Consider the following 21956-nt stretch of genomic DNA (forward strand, 5'->3'; position numbering starts at 1 on the left):
CAGTGGGAGGTAGGGAGAGACAAGGCCACTAGAATATTTTATTGAATCCAAAACTCTAAGCGAGTGGAACATGGGGGGAGCTAATGGTCATAGGCGAAGACAGGGTGGCAACCACAGCAGGGACTTAGAAGCCATGGTGCCACAGTCAATTTCGTCTAGCATAGCCCATATGGTGGTTTCAGTAGTAGAGTGGAGTCGGGGTAGAGGGGCTAGTTGTGCTGCCGTATAATAATAGAGGAGGCGTGGGACTCCCAATCCCCCACTAGACTTGTGTCTGTATAATACAGACCTGTTAATGCGGGGCCTGGTGGTATGCCAGATAAAGTAGAGATCCTTATTTTGTAAATCTCGCAACACCCCCGGCAGACCCGGAATGGGTAACTCGCGGAAATAAAGAAGCATTGGTAGAAAGGACATTTTTATAGCGTTTAATAGGCCCAGCCAAGAAATAGGAAAATGCGACCAGAAGCGGAGACGGGGGACCAGAGATCTGATATGGGGAGGATAATTTGCTTGATACAGCGTCTCATACGTGGGCATCAAGTAGACCCCTAGGCAAGGAAGTTTAGTGGTCCAAGAGAAAAAGAAGGAAGATTGCAGAGAAGTCAGAGTGGAGGGGGTAAAAGACATCCATAGCTAGGGACTTGGATTGATTAATTCTGAGGCCAGAAAAAGGACATAAAAGAATTCTGCCACTGTACAGGCAGAGCCTCACACAGCCATGGGAAAGGCTTGAGACATGTTACACCCCAAATATGGGTGTAACATGCTTCAATTGTGAACTTATCCTTTAATTCTTGCTCTACATGAAATATGCAAGCTCTAGAAAAACAATTGCATTTAAGTTTTCAAAGGGTTTTAATTTTTTGTTTGCAGAGGAAATAAAAAAAATTGTATATTGTCACCAGAAAGCGATGGGAAACCCAAAATAGAGAGGAAGACTCTTCCCAGTGAGGACAAATGTAAAATCTTCCTGGGGTTTTACTACTTCCCAACCTTTTACAAAACCAAAAAAGTTTGATACACTTTGAACCCCAACTCTAGGCACAAGAATAAAAACCAAAACCAAAACAAAAAAAACACCCTTGTAGTAGGATACTTTGAAATGATCATTTTTGAGTAGGAGTAAGAGAATAAGATTTAACCAAATGCACACTCACCTGCAGAAAGCGTGTGACATCCACAATGACGCTGCGGAAAACATATTCGTCCTTCTGACAGTCAAACCAGCCAAGTTTGGTGATGCGAGCATACAGCTGGATTAGGGCTTGGGTGACAAATGAAGCAAGTTTGGGGCGTGTAGCCAGGTAGTTCAGCACATAATTTCCTGAAAAGCAGCAGCAGACAGAATTAGAAACTGTATCTACAAGCTATTATCAAGGCTGCGGTGTACATTTCTAGTGGTGGAAAGTCATGGGATCTACCCACAAAAATTCATAGGTCTTGCAATTTCAAGAGTTATTTTAATTCATGATCCTCCCTGGGACAATGATGGCAAAAAAGTACATGTAGTCTTTTGTCCCATCTTCCTAGGTGCTAAGGTTAGCTGGGAGGTCAAAGTGGGAACCCCCTCATGCCACCTCTGTCCAAACATGCAGCTATCAAGGAGATGGTTGCTTTGACAGAAGGCACTTATCTCAACTTGCCTGGAACATTTTAGCTGACATGCCCCTCCCTCCTCCTGCATTTCTCATGATGGGCACATCTCGAGCAAATGTTTGACAGACTGCACTTTTCTCTGCTCCCAAAGTAGCCATCTCCTTTCTAGTTGTGAGGTCTGACAGCAGTGGGGTTGGTGCACCCTGACTGACCTCACAGCAAGCCTTAGAGAGCATCAAAAAAGATGGGAAAAAGAACTAGAAGTAAAAGGTGGAGCCCATTCTTTGAGACCACGAGTATGAAGGATGGCACAAGCCATGTAGAAATGGAGGAATAAGAATCAAATGCACCCCTTTGTGGTTTTTCTTTTGATAATAACAAAAAAAAAAAAATATAGAAATAAGGTCTTCCTGAAAAAAAGCAATGACTGAGAGACTCCCAGGGCCTAATCCACATGCAGGCAATGGAGGGACATTTTCTTACGGTGAGCTGGACTGAGAATGGGTTAACAATGTCCTGGTTGAGATGATAGGCAGAAGTTAACTTAGGCAAGAAGGAAGTGCTGGACCTCAGCAACACATTGTCCCTGTGCAGAACCAGAAGAATTATATTCCAGGATAGGGCTACTAGATCAGACACTCGCATTGTAGATGGGATGGCTACAAGAACCACCAGCTCATGGGTAAGATTATACAGATGCAAGTCTCTAATAGGTTCACATGGCTGTTTCTGAAGCACAGATAAAACTAGAACAGCCATATCATTAAAGCTAGCAACCGTAAAGCAGGATGGCAAATTGGTCCCTGTGTCAGACGATCCAGTAGTGCTCACAGAGCTTCTGCTAGGAGCCTTACCAGGCCAGTATACCATATCCACCTGAACTAGTCCAGAGTAATGGGGATGTCTGCTCCACAGGATTGAAATGGAGGGCAAAGGAAGACATTTAACTACTTGCACTCATAAGGATTTACCCCCCTTAATGACCAGGCCTCTCTTTGCTACTCGGCGCTGCACTAATTCAACTGATAATTGCGTGGTCATGTAATGCAGCACCCAAACGAAATTTACGTCCTTTTTTTCACACAAATAGAGCTTTCTTTTGGTGGTATTTGTTCATTTTCACGCTATAAACAAAAAAAGACTGAAAATTTTTAAGAAAAACGATATTTTTTACTTTCAGCTATAAAAAATATATAGTAAACTCAAAGTTATTTATACATTTATGCCAAAATGTATTCTGCTACATGTTTTTGGTAACAAAAAAAATCCCAATAAGTGTATATTGATTGCTTTGTGTGAAAGTTATAGCATCTACAAACTATGGTATAGATACTGCAATTTACACAGCTTTTACTTTCTGACAGCCCATCACATTTCTTGAGGTGCTAAAATACCAGGACAATACAAACCAGGGACGGACTGACCATTTGAGCACTCGGCACTGCCCGAGGTCAGTAGGGGGCCCTATGAGATGCCCCTGGTACCTTTCATAGGCTTTTTTGGGTGTTGTTTGAGTGTGGGTGAGGACACAGGGGCCCCATGAGTTTTCAGTCCACCCCTGGTACAAACACCCTCAAAATAACCCTTTTTTGGAAAGTAGACACCCTAAGCTATCTGCTGAGAGGCATATTGAGTCCATGGAAGATTTATTTTTTTAACTCACAAGTTTCTGGAAAATAACAAACTTTTTTTTTTTCCCCCACACACAAAGTTGTCATTTAAATTATTTATTTCTCCCACAAGCCATGGGTATATGTGGAATTACACCCCAAAATACATTCTGCTACTTCTACCAAGTATGAGGATACCACATGTGTGAGACTTTTTGGGAGCCTAGCCACATACAGGAGCCTGAAATCCAATTACCACTTTGAAAGTCTGAAGGTGCGTAACTTCCTCATTTCACTTCCTCAATACCCATCACAGTTTCGAAGGCCCTGACATTCCAGGATAGCACCAAACCCCCCCAAATGACCCCTTTCTGGAAAGTAAACACCCCAAGGAATTTAAAAAAAGGCATGGTGAGTATTTTGCAGATCTAATTTTTCTCACAAGGTTTTGAAATATACAAAAAAAAAAAAAAAAAAAAAATAGAAAAATGTTTTTGTTTTTTTCTTCAATTTCCAAAAACTTTTCAAATAAGATCTGCAAAATACTTACCATGCTTCTTATCAAATTCCTTGGGGTGTCTACTTTCCAAAAAGGGGTCATTTGGGGGGGTTAGGCGCTATCCTGGCATTTCAGGGCCTCCGAAACTGTGATAGGTAGTCTGGAAGTGTAATGAGGAAATAAAGTCCTTTAAAAGCCTGAAGGTGCTTATTGGATTTTGGGGTCCTGCGCTTGGCTAGACTGCCAAAACGTCTCTCACATGTTGTACTCCCATACTCGAGAGAAGTAGCAGAATGTATTTTGGGGAGTAATTCCACATATACCCATGGCATGTGTGAGCAGTAAATCATTTAAGTGACAATTTTGTGTTAAAAAAAACATTTTTGTAATTTTCCAAAAACTTGTGGTAAAAAAATAAATTCTTCTATTGATTCAACATGCCTCTCAGCAAATAGTTTGGGATGTCTACTTTCCAAAAAGGGGTCATTTGGGGGGGTGGGGGCGTTTTATGCCTAGCATTAGGGCTCGTTCACACTAGGCTGTTTTGCCAACGCTTGCCAAACGCCCCTATAGCGTTTGGCAAGCGTTGGTCCGGTGTTTGCGAAGCGTTTTTAACGCTCGGCAAACGCTCCGCAAACGCCGCATGCGCGGTTTAGCGGCGGTTGCTAGGCGTTTGCCGAGCGTTAATAACGCCCCACAAACGCCTATAATGCATTTGAATGGTGTTACCGCTCCGCAAACGCCCCGCAACCGCGTCGCAACCGCACCGCAAACGCCGGCCGGGCGTTTGCGGAGCGGCACCATAGACGAGAATAGGAGGCTTCAAAGCCTCCTGACTCGACCAGAGGCGTCCGTTTTGCCGCGACGCAACGCGACGCAAACGCTCCTGTTAGAACAGCACCATGTGCTGTAATGTGCAGAGTTGGCAGAGGCATTTGGGAAGCGGTAAAAACGCTTCCCAAACGCCTCTCTGCCGCCTGCACACAAGGCTAGTGTGAACGTAGCCTAAGAAGTTTATGCCACACATCACTCACTCTTCTAACCACCTGAAGACCAAGCCTTTTCTGACAATTTTTGTTCACATGAAAAAAATCAGTATTTTTTGCTAGGAAATTAATTTAAACCCCCAAACATTATATATTTTTTTAAAGCAGACACCCTAGTAAATAAAATGGTGGGTATTACAATTTTTTATGGCACATAATACTCACGCAGCGATTTTTCAAACGCAATTAAAAAAAAAAAGTGTATTTTTTACTTTTAATGCTCAAAAACATAATATATTGGCCAGTTATTTGGTAAGATATAAAAGATGATGGTATGCCGAATAAATAGATACCAAACATGACATGCTTTAAAACTGCGCATGCCCCATGCAATGGCGACAAACTGCATACATTTTTAATATCCATAGGCAACATTTTAAAAGCCTTTAAAAGCTACCATTTTAGATTTACAGAGGTCTAGTGTTAGAATTACTGCCCTTGATCTGACGTTCACAGCGATACCTCACATGTATGGTGCTACCGCTGTTTACATACCGGCACAGGGTCAACGCTTGTGCACACAGGTGTGCGTGCATGGGAGGGGCGAGTTTTTTTTTTTTTTAAGTTTTTTTTTTTTTTTTATTATTTTTAAAACGTACCTTTAATTTTTTTTTTTTTAAATCACTTTTAATGCTATCACAGGGAATGCAAATATCCCCCATAACTTCAATGGGCATTGTCATATATTTTTTTTTTTTTTTTTAAGATATCTGGGGTCTATCAGGCTCTAGATATCTCCTCTGCCCTTGCATTATCTAATCAAACCAAAAACGGTGTGATCAGACGCTTTTCCAATTTACAAATGGCGCTGTTTATATCCTGCAAAACTGAAGTGATGAAATGCTCGTAGCTTCTGAATTCTTAGGCTATAGAGATGATTGGCACCACTCTGGTCTCCAATCTGCTCTATGGTCAGCTTGTAGAAACACCGGCTGCATTCTCAGGTTCCCCCGATGGCACGGGACTGCCTGAAAAAGCCAAGGAAGTCAGCAGGGGGGGGGGGCATCATATCCCACTGCTTGTAAAAGCAATCCTGCAGCCAATTAGCCACTAGGATTGCTTTTACATGAAAGCTGATCGCTGGCTGAAAAAAATGATACCAGGATGATGTCTGCAACTGTAGGCATCATCCTGGTATAACCAAAGTCCAGTGATGTACCAGTAGGTCGCTGGTCCTTGTTGGGTGTATATGCTATGTTCTTTTTTTGTATGCAGCCTGTGGACTGAATGGAAAAAAAGAGAAGAAATCTCTGCCAGAAAAAAAGTGTGTGGTATGCCCACCATTAGAATATACCGCCCTACATGCAACCACTTCTAATGGTGGGCACACATTAGGTCACACTTTGCCACATGCGCCAGTTCCAAGATTGTACAAATGTCTAAATAGTGGCACGCTTGAATAAAAATTGTCCACGTATAAGTGGTACCTCATATGGAAAAAGAATGACACCAAGTCCCAAACTATCTTGCCACTGCTCCCCATGTAGTCTGGGCATCCAGGGGGTTCCACGTGACCATCTTTTCCCTCGTAAATCCAAAACTTATAAGTATAGCCTGTTGTCCTCTCACAGGTCTTCTACATCTTGACCCCATATCTGGCACGCTTGCTGGGGAGAAATGGTTTGAATGCAAGGCAGCCAGAAAAATTAATCAGGGACTGATCAACGCAGATGTTTTGCTGGGGAGTATAGACATCTGCAAATTTTTGGTTAAGGTGATTTGCAAGGGGCTGAATTTTGTGGAGCCGGTCAAATTCAGGGTCACCCTGAGGATGACAGAGTGTATTGTTGTTGAAATGCATAAAAACACATTACTCTCATATCTATGCCTGGCCATGGCATCAGAGAACACGGCATATGATGAATCGGGTCTGTGGACCAATACAACCGCAATTAATTTCTTTTAGTAATGCCCATGTTGAGGGTTAGGCCCAAGAAAAAAAAAAAAATGTAAAATTCCGAAACCGTAATGAGTTTCCTTGCGACTGGTCTGGCAAGGTTTGAATTTGGGTTGGCGGCGATAAAATTGTTGTGCACATAAATTGCTTTGATCCACAATCAAACGCATACAGATATTCAGAGTACCCAGTACTGTGGGTACTCGCCAGTTCACCAAATGGTAGCGCGGCACTAGTACTGGCACTCTGCTGCATATTTACCGGCAAGTGCTAACAGAGATTAGGCCTGATTCTGCGAACACTGCGGTTTTGTGTGCAATGTATCAAGTGACAGTGACCTACTGACACTGCACTTGCTGGGGGAGAAGGGGGGGGGGGGGCTAAACACAGGTGCTGGCAGGTGCCGGGGCTGACCCCGCTAACACTGTGTTTTTGGGGACGCTATACTAATGTTAACACTGGTATATAGTGCTGATCTGATCAAAGATATTGATCCGTTTCCTAGACTATACTAGCAATGGAAGTTTATTGCGCATGAGCGAGCTCCTGGCAATCAAAGGGTTAAATGTGATGACTGGTGTACTGATGGGCAATCTGACTATCTGAGAGGGGCGTGAAAACCACGTGAGCGCAAATCGTGTGTGTGTGTGATTTTGCGCACCCAAGTCACCCTGTAGCAGTATTTCTGCTATAGGGTGGTCAGGAAGCCGTTACAGAAGCAGTTTGTGTTACGTAGCTCCGTTACTTTAGCTGACAAATGCGCGGTCATGCAACACTGCACCCAAATTAAATTTACATCCTTTTTTCCCACAAATGGAGCTTTCTTTCGGTGGTATTTGATCGCCTGTGCGGTTTTTATTTTTTGCGCTATAAAAAAAAAGGCTGACAATTGAGAAAATTTTGAGAAAAAAAAAAAAAAAAAAAAAAAAAAAACACAATATTTTGGACTTTTTGCTATAAAACATGTAGTTTTTTGTATAAAACAAGGCGGTGATCAGCGATTTATGACAGTGATCAGTGACTTATGGGGGGACTGTGGCGGACATTTTGACACTGGGGGAGAACTGACTTGGGGTCACTGACATCCCCAGTGACACCAATACAGTGATCAGTGCAAAAAAAAAAAAAAACAACAAAAAACACTGACACTGTACTAATAGCACTGGGGAGGAAGGGGTTAACTTTTTTTGGCAATGAAAGGGTTAACTGTGTGAGGGGAGTGTTTTACTAGGGGGCGGGGGTGTGTGCGCGTCACAGGAACATGCTGATCTGGAGAGATAAACTCCTCTCTCAGGATCAGTGTGTTAGGAGCTGTCAGGGAACAGAGCTGCATTGTAAACAATGCAGCTGTGCTCTGTGTCACTGTCTGCCGGCAATTGTCGGGACCCGGCGGGTAATGACCGCCCGGGGCCCCGGTGATTGACACCCACGGCCACGATCGGCGGCACGGATAGGGCGGTCGCGCGCCTTGGATGCGCCCTCTACCTGTTTTGCAATATCACATTTTAAAACATGCTGATCTGGAGAGATAAACTCCTCTCTCAGGATCAGTGTGTTAGGAGCTGTCAGGGAGCAGAGCTGCATTGTAAACAATGCAGCTGTGCTCTGTGTCACTGTCTGCCGGCAATCGTCGGGACCCGGCGGGTAATGACCGCCCGGGGCCCCGGTGATTGACACCCACGGCCACGATCGGCGGCACGGATAGGGCGGTCGCGCGCCTTGGGTGCGCCCTCTACCTGTTTTGCAAAATCACATTTTAAAACGTGATTTTGCCCAGCGGTGCCACCTTGTGGCAGTTATTCTACAGTGGCTGGACGGCAAGCAGATAAAGAGTAACTTCACTTTTGTTGAGAAAAAAAAAAAAAAAAAACACATTCCCCTCTGGGTAATCTATGCACAGTGCAAGAATTGTTGACAAACTTTGCTGCAGAGTCCCACTTTGCTACTCTGAAATAGCCGTTTTTTTAAAGTTAATTTTATAATTATCAATCAGCTGCTGCACCTGCAGGGCTAAGGAAAATTTAAGGGTCTGAATTCACTTAGATGTGATTTCCTTTGGGAGTATTTTTGTTGCAGAGGGTGCCCAAAATCTGCCTTAGTGCAGACTTCTGGAAAATCAGTAAGTCAATCACACAAGCAGGAAATGACATTTCTGGGGGGCGGTTCTGTACAGCATCTGTCCTAGGAACTGACATGAGACATGTGAGAAATGAGAAAGAAGGCTTCTAGCAAACCGTCACAGCTGAAATTTAGCACTACAACCATCTGATCCATGCAGCGTGAATCAACTTTGGCAACAGTTAGGTCTCTTTTAAAAGGATTATGGTCAGTCAGACATGGCTTGAGAACTAAGCTAACCAAAATTGGATGACGAGCAGGACTTTCAAGTGAGAACACAGCTTTAGAAAAGGCTTCCAATCACATAACGGTTGAGTCCCTAAAGACAAATGCATTATCTACTGGAATAGTAAGCGCCTCGTTAAGGTGGGACACTGCCAAATCCAAAGTAAGGCTTGGTTCACATCTATGCACTTTTGCAGGCTGTGTTTACTCAGGCACAGCAGCCCATTCATTTGAATAGGCTGCAGTGCCCTCTTTACTCGAAGAATGTGGTGCATGCCCTTTTTTCAAAACGTGGTCCGCAGGGAAATCGAAGGGTCATTTCGACCATGTGATTTCTCTGGGGCTGCTACTCAGAATGAACGGCAGCCCCATGCGGTTTCACTGCAGGTGGTTGTGGGTATCACGGCAATTCCCACACTCACAGCCACCTGCATATATGTCAAATGAGCCTAAAGAATAAAACAAGTCCTCACTGAATTTTTACAGGCTAGTAAATGTTAGGGAGGGGAGCAAACACCTTGAGAGGAGGTTTCTAATCTCCATAGGAAAATAAAGTTGGAAAAACATTTTTAAATGGCAAAAAACTAGAAACACTAGTAGAAGCAAGAAGCTGATAGTCTATATTTACAGTGGTGCACACTGCATTAGGAGACAAACTGCTCTCCTATTTGAAACAGCAGCAGACTGCTATATCTCAGAGGCAAGCTCATCTGTCAAGGACTGGGGCAACTCAGAATTAGTCTTTGTAGCCGAAGGCTCAGAAGCCACTGAGGCTAGAGGCAAAATCAGATATAGAATCTGCTGTAGAGAGTGCAGGATATAACTGGGTCACTGGGTAATTTGGGTCACAAAATCTTGCATAACTGTGGTTAAGACCTCAGCCAAGAGAGGAGAGGGCCCAGCCACACCCGATGGAGACAAGAACTCAGAGAATGGAACAGACTTTAAGATCATAGGATAACACATTACAGGCTGAACCCACAGGAAACCCAGACATTCTGAAGGTGACCAAAGTTACTCTAGGCGGGAAGCAGGAACGGATCGAAGATTAAAGTTCCATGTTGCCCTTTGCAAACAGGAGAAACAGTGGGGAGAAATTTCCCCAAAGTTGTATGGCAAAAAGAATGCACACACACTCACCACTTCACCCAGTGGATGACGTCTGCACTTTGATCGCATCAGTTTTCCACTGAAAAGGTTAAAGATTGAAGGTGCCCAGTAATGCAAATAATTGAGTTGGCTCCCAGTGCTCTTCCTAACCTGCATAATCACTTAGTCTTCAGAGACAGGATAAGCACTGAGGCAACACCAACAGCTCTGGATCTGGAAAGTGCACCACACCTAACTTTGACCAGAAAGGGGTCTGAAAAACGCCATATGCTGAACCTAGTGCCCAAAAGGTGACTTCCAGTCCAGTGGGGTCCAGGCTGAGGATGACTGCACTGGAAAGTTTTAATCCAAGAGAGATGTAGAGAATAATCTTAAATAAGAAAGAAATTAACAAGAAAATGTGCTAGAAAAAAACAAAAAAAACAAACAAAAAAAACCCAAAAAGTTAGCTACTCTCATCACAGCAGAGCTGTAGATAAAACATGAATCTACCTAGGACGTTAGTAAAAAAATCTGGGACATGCTGGCAGTGGGAAGGGTTATTCTGGACTGGCCTACAGAGTTTGTCTTCAAATGTCCATCAATGCACGAGAAACAAAATTAGCTCATATTAATTCTGGGTTAGTGACTCTGAGTATTGATGGCAGAGGGTTATGACAGCCAGGAACTAGGCATTTGCAGAAAGAACTCAACAATGGTAGCCTACGTGCTTTTTTAATGAAAGGTTTCATTTAAATAACTGTTTTAGGTGACGTTGGGAATAACAAAAGCCATATTTAGTGATCCACACACATAGGACATAAATGATAGAAAAACCATTTGCTTTAACCAGAGCAAGAAAAAAAAAAGAAAAAAATCCACCCCTATGTTTGTCCCCTTATACTATCGTCTAAAACGACGAAAATAAAACTTTTCAGATGCTTCATAGGTCAGAAATCAATTCAGTGTAATTCTAGTGTTCGTGCTTTTGTCAAGAAGGGTAACACTTTGAGCCACATCACAGTACCAGCACAATGACTTAAATGCTTGTCCACTCACGTATATCGATCCTTTGCTCCAGTGGGAGGGGATTGCTGCTCCGGGACACCAGCTTGGTTAGACATGTGGCAGCAAGAAGCTGGGAATATGAAGACTGAAAAGAAAGAAAGGAAATGTTAGCCTATACAGCATGTTCCTGAAAACAATGCAAACAGTGACACTTTTCTAATGTATATCTTGTGAAGTAAACAAAGCAGTGAATTATCTGTAGTGCCCTCAGCATTGAATGTGAACACTAAATATTACTCACTGTGGCCATAAAATTTTTTTACAAGAAACAGTACGACAGCCAGAGTGTAAGATAACATGGCAATCAGAAATAAAGGCAGAATAGATATTGCCCCAATTTGCAGCCAACAAAACTCAAAAAGTAGAAGGAGACTGCTGCAGAAAACAATCTAAAAATCGCATCCTTTTAGCAGCAAAACCTTCACTTATTCAGGTTTTAAAATTGAACAGAGTAGGAGTTACAATGTACACTCACCAGCCACTTTATTAGGTACACCTTGCTAGTCTGCTAGTGCCAAGAAAATCCCCCCCACACCATTAGACCACCAGCAGCAGCCCGAACCGTTGATACAAGGTAGGATGGATCCACTCTTTCATGTGGTTTATGCCAAAATTTTGACCCTACCACCTGAATGTCACAGCAACCAGTCTGCCCATTCTCCTCTGACCTCTGATATCAACAAGGCATTTTTGTCCACATAACTGCTGCTCACTGGAGATTTTCTCTTTTTCGGACCATTCTCTGTAAACCCTAGAGATGGATGTGAGTGAAAATCCCAGTAGATCAGCAATTTTTGAAATACTCAGACCAGCCCCATCTGGAACTAACAACCATGCCATGTTCGTTCAAAGTCACTTAAATCCCTTCTTCTGCATCCTGATGCTTGGTTTGACCTTCAGCAAGTCGTCTTCACCACATCTACATGCCTAAATGCATTGAGTTGTTGCCATGTGATTGGCTGATTAGCAATTTGTGTTATCAAGCAATTGAACAGGTGTACCTAATAAAGTGGCTGGTGAGTGTACATCTCGTAGTGACTTTGTCTGTAGCCAGTCTGCTGCTCCAGCTAGACACCGTCCTTGGGACTACTAAGTTATGTGATCACTCTACTGTACTCTGGACTGGCATCCTATTGTTAATATATTTCTGTCACTATATCAAACAATTCATATATTATCTTCCTGTACAGCATAGGTCATTTATAAGGGCCATGTAACAATTTTTATCCAGGATAAAAAAAAAAAAAAAAAAAACTGACAAGACTAAAATCTGAAGTACAGCACAGGGTGCCTTTGGTGACTTCACTGATCCAGCCTATACTAATCACACAACCTTTACAGATCAACTGTTACCTAGGAGACTGAAAGAACATTATGTGGATTCAGACTTCTGCATATCTCTGGAATAAGGCAGGAAGCCTGGAGGACAGATTTAATTTAGCAACTTCAAATCCCAACTCCAGCCATTTGAGTAGAATGTAGAATGGTTAGAGCTCCCTTCAAGTTTGGAGGCCTATTTATGATTTGGCTAAGCGATATGAGTTGTCAAATTTTTAATGAATACGTAAACCCAGCATTTCATATTCCCGATATGTGCCTGCTGTACAATTTACTTATAAGAAAAAGTACCCTGTTCTCTTTGAATTGCTTCCTATTTGTGAAACCCCTGGTGTTCCTGCCAGTCCCACTGTTTCCTATTAAAAAAATAACCACACTAGAAGAGCACAGCGCGGTCAGTGTTCTAGCTGTGCTGAGAACTCAGACTGCTCTCCTCCGATGATCTGTCCAATGGTTTGTGCGGGCATTATTTTTATACAGGATTTATATAGCGCCAACAATTTGTTCAGTGCTTTACAATATAAAGGGAGACAGTACAATTACAATACATTTCAGTACAGAAGGAATAGGAGGGCCCTGCTCATGACGCTTACAATCTAAAGGAAGGGGGAGGTGGTACAAAAGGTGATAGCTGCAGGCGATGATCTGATGGAGGTGGCTCAAGTACAGTTATTCTTAGGTGGAGGTAGAGTAGGCTTTCCTGAATAAGTGAGTTTTCAAAGATCGCCTAAAGGCAGACAGGGTGAGGGTTGACTGGACATGCTGTGGTAGGGAATTCCATGGGATGAAAGAGGCTCTGGAGAAGTCCTGGAGGCGAGCGTGGGAGGAGGGGACGAGCGAGCTAAAGAGCAAGATGTCTTGGGAGGAGCGGAGCAGCAATTTGGACAATATCTATGGATGAGGTTGGTGATGTAGCTAGGAGTAGTGTTGTAGATGGCTTTGTATGTGGAGGTCAGTATTTTGAATTTTATTTGTTGAGTTAGTGGAAGCCAGTGTGGGGATTGGCAGAGAGGGGCAGCAGTCGCTGATCGGTTGGTAAGGTGTATGAGTCTAGCAGCAGCATACATAATAGACTGATGGGGGGATAACCTGTGTAACAGTAGACCAGCGAGGAGGGAGTTGCAGTAATCAAGGCAGGATATAACCAATGCATGGATAGGTTGTTTTGTGGTGTCATTGGTCAGAAAGGGGCAGATTTTGGAAATGTTGCAGAGGTTGAGGTGGCAGGATTTAGCCAGTGGTTGGATGTGAGGCCTGAAGGAGAGTCTAGGATTACACCTAGCACCCTGGCATGAGAGGAAGGACCAATGATTGTGCTGTTGGTAAAGTCATGAGTGGGGGATCGGGGAGGAGGAAATATTACAAGCTTGGTTTTGGAAAGACTGAGTTTAAGGTAGTGATGTGACATCCATACTGATACGTCGCTTAGTAGAATTGTGAAACATGAGGAGATTGAGGGGGTGAGCTGGGGAGCGGAGAGATAGATCTGGGTGTCATAGCAGAGATGGTATTGGAAGACATGGGAGGTTCCCTCATAGGTCCACTGTGTCTAGAAGTCCCACCTACTTCAAGGCCACACTTTCTCTTATGACAGGTTGGTACACACAGCTGTCCCACCCTACAAACCAGTCAAGATTCATCTTACAAAAGAGACAAGAAATAAAACCAGTCGCCGCTAATAATGGCATTGCTGTTCCACATTTATGAGCTTCAGTTCTGAGAAATCAGCCACTGCGGCATTTGATTTATTATCCAGAGTAGAACATTCTTGGCAATCAGTCTGTGACCAGATGTGTTGCAGTTTCGTGAACCCCCAGAGAACTAGTAAACACATTTTTTTCTTTGTAAAGTGAAAGCGTAAAGGAGCCCTTTTTCCTCCATAATTCAGGTCCTCTTCTTACCATTAAATTGTATGTAAACCCAAATAATGAACCTCTTTTATGTGGTCTCTTGAGTTTGTTAAATTATTGGAAGAATTTAATTTTATTTTGTTGTGCTTGACGAACAGATATAATACCATGTGATCACGTCACATCACAGTTGAGTACTGTCCACGAGAATGATGGGCAGAAAAAAAAAAAAAAAAAAAAAAAAAAAAAGGTGGGGGGGTTGTTGGGGAGGCGGGCGGGTGGGCAACCACTACACCTTTGTCCAGCTGGGGGAAAAAAAAAATGGCAACACCACATTTCAGCAAGAGTAGGAGAATGACAATACTTGGGAAAGCCTGGGTTCCCCAAGCAAGACCACCAAGGACAGTACTCTACGGTGTTGTTGAAAGTGTACTAATATGGCTCAATAACCTTGAGCAGGTCAAAAATTTGGAGCTGTCCTGTGTCTTATGCACACTTCCTATGTTATTACAATGAGTCTAGTTAGCCCTCCCTGTTATCTTGGACAAAAGAATAATTTGTGGAAATAAATTATAGAGAAGAGTGGGAGTAATTTGAGTAATTTAACAAAAGATAAGTGGGAGGGGGGGGTGACATCATTTAGCCCACCAAAAATGCTAAGTGCATGTCTAGCACTCATATTCTGTACTTGCAGGAATCTTTAATCACTTCAGTTTACATATCTATACATCCCATATGAACCGGAGCAAATTTTACATTTTTACTTAATATAACAAGCAAATACTTCTGGTGATATTGGCTTACAAAAAAATATTTTATTTAGTTTTTTCTTTAAAATGCAGCACTAAAAAAAAAAAAAAAAAAAAAAAAAAAAAAAAAAAAAAAAAAAAAAAAGGTACATATTAATGTATAGTAAAACTGAAACATCAGGAAAATAACTTAGGGGAGTGGGGGAAGGAGTTAATTAGGATAAACGAAGGGTAGGGTAAACTAAGGGTAGGGGAGTGGGGGAAGGAGTTAATTAGGATAAATTAAGGGCTAATAAGGAGTTAAACAGGAACAAATGTTAAGAAAAAAAAAAAAAAAAAAAACGAAAAAATTAAACTTGTCAGGTTCCTGGAGAAAACAGGTTCAGCATCTAGACTCGCTGCCTGTGGCCCGTCAAAGTTTAGGACAGGCTGAAATACACTGCATCTAGATGCTGTAGTCACGCTTAGGGCCATGTGAGTTCAGGGACGCATGCTTGGAAAGTAGGTATTGTACATTCCAGTATTTGACCCTGAAAGCATAGGGTTCTACTCAGTACACATCCAGTTGCAGGCCATTTTAGCCTGTCTTAGACTTTGACAGGCCACAGGCAATAGGGCTGAATGCTGCATCCGTTCTATCCAGGCACAGAAAACAATGTGATTTGCAACACAAGGGCTAAATGCCCAGCTTGCATGAGACCTTACCGAGCAAGGAATGTGCTGAAAAAAACCCAAAAAAACAATATATGTGGCTTATCCTAAAACCTTAATGATTATTCTTGTAGGTCACTTATTATACCATTTGATATAAAGACAGCCACTAGAAAGGGAAAGTAGATCCATACCAGACAAAATGAAAAAAGGATAAATGTCAAAAAGTAAAAGTCTTTATCTTTTACCCCCAAATGCATACTTCTCCCTGAATTATATTCATACTTACACTTCCCCTCTCCAGCAGCAGCTGACACTTGCTCAAACACTCTGGGCTGTTGGTAAACTCCACCAGGGCCTTCTCAGCCTGCAGCCGCGTGCTGGTGTCTGTGGTCTCATAGAGCTGTTTGCACAGGATCTCTAGCTGGGCTAGACTCTGCCAAAAGGAAAAAAAAATACGGCTCACATTATTCTGTGCAATAGAAGTGCAGCTACAGCTCACTTAAAGCAGAATGATAGGCAATTGTTAAAATCACCCTTTAATCTTGCTATATATTCATTAAGCACTCCTTAAATGAATTGTCATATACAGGCAGTATGAAGAAGTTTTTATTTTGTACATATGCAATGCCCTGGATACCATAACTCTAGAAGAGTAATGTAGGCACTATTGCTTTGCACATTGCGGTTAGTCCAACCATGAACAAGTTTACAGTCCTACAAAAGGAGAGTGTGAAAATATTACTAAGTTAGGTACTCTTTATTATAGTCAACAAATTTCTTTATTTTTATAAATAAACAAACATGTTATACATATCTGCTCTGTGTAATGGTTTTGCACAAAGCAGCCCCGATTCTGCTCTTCTGGGGAGTTAGCACTCCCAGGTCCTCCTGTTCTTCATGTGCCACCATAGGAAGAAACTTCCTATTGTGCCACACCTGCAGACTCGATCCCAAGCCACCCTGTCCAAGTCTACAGACACAGACAGCATGGCTCAGCCCCGCCCACTCATCACAGGATTTGATTGACAGCAGTAGGAGCCAATGGCTTCCGCTACTATCAATCTGCCCTTTGAGGAAGGAGACAGAAGAAAGGGCCACTGCTCTCGGGCACAGCACTGGATCAAGATTTTTCTCGGGTAAGTATAAGAGGGCTGGGGAGACCCTGTGACGCAGGTTTTTTTAACCTTAATGCAGAGGAAAAAAATATAGGTCTGTTTCTATTTCACAACACACAACATTGTCAAGGTGTAGAAAAATACTTAAGGAATCTGTCACAACAAAAACTGTATTTTGACAAAGTAATATTTTTTCAAGTCTCTCAGAGTCTAAAAACGCATATAGTGCTCAATTTAATCTAACCGCCAGTATGCTGAACAATCATATGCTGCAATCAGCCAGTGTCAAAACTCACCATTCAATGCAGCTTTCCAATACAGTATTAAAAGGATAAGTTCCCCTTCTGGAACATGTTATGTTTCACGTGTTTTTAGGGTGGAACATGTAACACATTCCCGCTCCAGCAGCCACTCGGGGATCCGAGCACCTGGTATGACAGCAGTATGGGGAGAAGCTCCCTGTACCATCTCACTCATTCATTTGCAGAGTTCTGTGAATGAATGAACTATAAATACTGGCATCCTTTGCGGCTGTAGGCTTGTAGTTCTCAATTAACTAGCAGAGTGCTGTGGGAGTTCGTTGCCTTTTCCTGTCCGTACGATGTATGGGCAGACAGCATACATCAAATTCTGCAGGAGTCTTGCATAGCACACACCAAAAAAAAACAAACAAAAAAAAAAAAAAAACAGCAAACGCACATTTTACCTGCATTTATTATTTATTTTATATTTTTTATCCTCTAACCGTTTCTCGTCTGGCTGGACGGGATGCATGCTGATGCGGGTGGGCATTTCTAAATGTGCTCACGCATCAGAGACTCGTGCAAGGTTCACAGAGTGCACATCCGAGAACTAGTGTTCTGCGTGTACCCCAGACATCGCCATACCACATACCAGCACCATGAACACCGCCATATGCCAGCAACCTGATCCTCTCCATATGCCAAACCAGCAACCTGACCACCTCCGTACCCCATACCAACGTCCTGACCACCTCCGTACCCGATACCAACGTCCTGACCACCTCCGTACCCCATACCAACGTCCTGACCACCTCCGTACCCCATACCAACGTCCTGCCCACCTCCGTACCCGATACCAACGTCCTGCCCACCTCCGTACCCCATACCAACGTCCTGACCACCTCCGTACCCGATACCAACGTCCTGACCACCTCCGTACCCCATACCAACGTCCTGACCACCGCCGTACCCCATACAAGTAACCTGATCCTTTCCATATGCCATACCAGCAATCTGATCACTGCCAAACCAGCGTCCTGATCCCCGCCATACGCCAAACCAGCGTCCTGATCCCCGCCATACGCCAAACCAGCGTCCTGATCCCCGCCATACGCCAAACCAGCGTCCTGATCCCCGCCATACGCCAAACCAGCGTCCTGATCCCCGCCATACGCCAAACCAGCGTCCTGATCCCCGCCATACGCCAAACCAGCGTCCTGATCACCGCCATACGCCAAACCAGCGTCCTGATCACCGCCATATGCCAAACCAGCGTCCTGATCACCGCCATATGCCAAACCAGCGTACTACCACTATTTTATTCTCTAGGGTGTCTGTTTTCAAAAAAATATATAATGTTAGGGGGTTTGTGTAATCTTCGGGCCTAAAATAATTTTTTAAACTTGTGCAAAAATGGCTCTTGCAGCGAAAGGGATAAGGATAAGCCCTGACCCACCCTTCCTGAGGAGCAGCCAATTGGTGCTCATGACACTGCAAGGTCTCTCCCCTCCCTGCTAGTCCCCGGGTGCGGTGCTGGAGACGGGCAAGGAGGGGAGGAGATAAACAGAGCAATGTTAAAAATATTAAATGTTTAAGTCACCATAAAGCCTGTTTTGTTTTTAAAAGTCCCATACATTCCTAATATCACTTCAAATTTAAATACAGTTTTTGTTAAATTTTTTTTTTATTTGGACAAGTAGATTGTCATGAGGGACAAGTAGATTGGGGCCCCAATTTAGTCCCTGGACAAGTAGTTTTTTCAAAACTTTTCACACTCCTGCATCCACTGCCAATTACTAAGGAATGGCCACCAGTTTACAAAAGGTATTGGACTCAAAAGCTCTGCCCACCTCAAAAAAAGAGAAGGGTAAAGGGCAAATGACCAGACTAGACTTTTTTCTCCCCTCATGTCAGTAAGCAGCACAGTAGTGATATCGGCAAATCTCACTCCAAATCTCCCGAGACTAGATGTCACAAAGCTCTCATGAAGCATATCTCAATGTAATAAATGCCAGTTTACCAATCCTTAGATGTGGTGGCTGCATTAGTTTTCTGTTTTTTACCTTTATATTCACCTGGTGAACTAGCCAGTAACATTTTCTGTCTAATGCTGGGTACACATGATCAGCTTTTATTCGTTCAACCTAGCAGACTGAACGATAAAAACTAAAGAGCTTGGAAGGAGCTCGATGTACTAATTATGTGATGTTAGTACTGTAATCTCTCCGCTGAGCTATTGTGTTCTGACAAGGAGACTGCCCCCCCCATCCCGCCAGAGCACAGCATGATCTGATGCCTTTTTTGGATGCTGGTTTTCCAGCATGTCTGTTTGGCCGGCTTCTGTCGGACAGGCGGGTGGCACACACGGGCCGAATGTCGGCTGGTTTCCATTAACCACTTGATATTCAGCCCATGTGTACGGGCTTTATAGCAGCTCCTCTATTCAGGAACAATGCAGACATCCTTAGACAGCAGTACTGTCTGGAGAGGGTAGTGTTAGATGGATTAGGTAGATTTAGATGAACTTTACATAAGTGACTAGAAATTTAAAGCTGAAAACCAGCTAACTCTTTTTAAGCTGTCACAAAAACATTTTCTCTTTTTCCTTATGGGATACAGATTTTCACTAAATAAAAGCGGATCATTGTAAGCACCCTGTCAGTGTTAAATGGTTAGCCTCAACACTCTAAGGTCTCATTTATACTAGTGGCAAGGACTGAGGATCCTCTGAAAAGCAAATCCATGCTTGAATTGCTTCTCAGAGGCGCTTTGACAGGTGCAAGGTGGCAGCATGTCACCTCCTCAATGCCTGTTTTAACCTCCTAAATGCTGCACTGCAATTGTGTGCATCGCCCAAAGTTGTTGGGTTGTCACAGTGAGGCCCCATTCACTGGACTTAGCTGGTAGTAGTGCCCACTGAATGCAATGAGGGAATAATTCCCACAGAACACGCAAAGCATTGTGGCCTTTGCATGTGTACACACCCTGGCCATTGCCTTTTCGACTAAAGAATAATGCAGCTCAATTGTGCGATTCTACTGACCCCCCCCCCCCCCGCAGTGACTTGAACCTTTTTTGGTTTTGCTTTTAGAAACCACTTTAGGACACACACGGCTTGAATCCTGCCAAGACGACTGAGATTCAAGCCGTGGTTGGCCCTGCAAACACCACCATGCTTGACAAAAGTTTTTAATTGACTGAGCTGAAGCAAATGTGGAAGCTCCGTTTTTCTGCGCCCCCCCCCCCCCCCCGGCAACCAGGTACCCACTCCCACTTCTGGCGTACTGAGCTGGAAGTTCGCTAACACCCCCCCCCCCCAGCGCCTCTGCGGTCCTTTCACAAAGCACAGCATGCTTCATGCTGGTTTCCCTTAGTCAAGATGGCGGCACCAGCAGTCAACGGCCGTGTGAAGAATCGGCTCGGGGTAAGGACACCTCTGGATCCCTGGATAAGTGTCCTAGTATTAAAAGTCAGCAGCTACAGTATTTATCGCTGCTGACTTAACTTTTTTGGGGAGGACCCGAACTCCGCTTTGAAATTTTTAGCTTTTAGTTCATGTAAAACAACCTTTATCCAAAAAGGAAATAAAAATATTTGCTGCACCTACTTATAAAGTATAAAATATTACATTTACCACTCCCCCCAGACTGTCAACACTGCTGTCTTCTGTGCCTCCTGTGCTCTTTCATCCAGAGTTACAACTCGCTACATCAGGTGGAGTGATAATAGCCAGATCACCAGGGAAAAATCCAAATAAAAGGTAAGCTAATGCAGCCACTACATCTAATGATTGGTAAAGTGCAATATATTAAATTTTTGGTTTTGGGATTAATACTGCTTTAAGCTCATTGGATGAACAAGAGAAAAATCAAGGCATGTATGGACACACTTAGATGTCACAGTTCAGATACACAGCTATAAGGCCATATAGACAAACTCACAGAAGTTCACAATTATTTTTCGGGAGGAATCCCAGACAAAAAATTTGATTTTGCTTGCAGGGTATTGCTCAGGTGCAATGAAGATTTATAAATCTTTTTTTTTTTCAGGTTCAGGTCTACTTTAGAAAAGTAAAAGCAATTCCTAGCTAGTTTTAACCTGCTCTAAAAGCACTGATCAGTTTTAGTCTTCCCTACAACACTGATCTTCCGCCAAATGTACATTGAGAGAACAGCCTATCAAATCAGTAGAACTAGTAACCTCTCTGTAGCATGCCCGGCAACCCTTTTATGAACAAGCCAAGCATCCCCAAGGGCAATCAATTTGTACAGAGGTTAGTGCACAGAAGACATCTTTTATTTTTTATTTCAGGTACTTCATTTTACGCAGCGCTTTACATATATATTGTACATTCACATCAGTCCCTAACCCTCAAGGGGTGTACAATCTAACGTCCTTAACTCATTCATACATACACATCTTGTAAAATAACCAGAATATCACAAACATGATCGTTTAATAAAAGCAAAACACATCTTACAGTCAATACTTATGGCCCTTTCACGTGGGTAGACCAATCGGGTCCGCCATCTGTTTTTCAGGTGGACCAAATCGGACCACCCACTGTTCCCTATGGGGAGGCAGATGTAAATGGATGTGTCCGTTTAACCCCACCTGCACGTGATCCACTAAAAACAGACGTATGGGGGATCCATTCCCCATCCATCTAGCGAAATCAAATCAGATGACAGTCGGATGTAAACAGACAGGTGGTCTGTTTACATCTTATCTCCCCATAGAGAACAGAAGGCTGTGTCTGTTGTGGAGCGGATACAGAACTGTCATTTGCCTGTTTAGCGGGCATCAGCAGACAGATCTGCTTGGTGGAGTCCACCCATGTGAAAGAGGCCTTACTCC

General features: G+C 43.2%; 1 protein-coding gene across 1 annotated transcript in view; it reads right to left on the reverse strand.

Annotated features, from left to right (window-relative positions):
* The window catches only part of XPO7 (exportin 7), an 87298-nt gene that overhangs the window by 48375 nt on the left and 16967 nt on the right, over nt 1-21956 (reverse strand). Inside the window, exons 2-4 of the mRNA XM_089658709.1 lie at nt 16029-16175; nt 11143-11236; nt 1161-1327 (exon numbers count right to left, since the gene is read on the reverse strand). Of these exons, the coding sequence (XP_089514835.1) occupies nt 1161-1327; nt 11143-11236; nt 16029-16175 (408 nt within the window). The remainder of the gene's footprint in view (nt 1-1160; nt 1328-11142; nt 11237-16028; nt 16176-21956) is intronic.

This window comes from Staurois parvus, unplaced genomic scaffold (genome assembly GCF_062004578.1).
Source record: "Staurois parvus isolate SC_StPar_1 unplaced genomic scaffold, SC_StPar_1.0 ptg001090l, whole genome shotgun sequence".
NCBI classification, from domain to species: Eukaryota; Metazoa; Chordata; class Amphibia; order Anura; family Ranidae; genus Staurois; species Staurois parvus.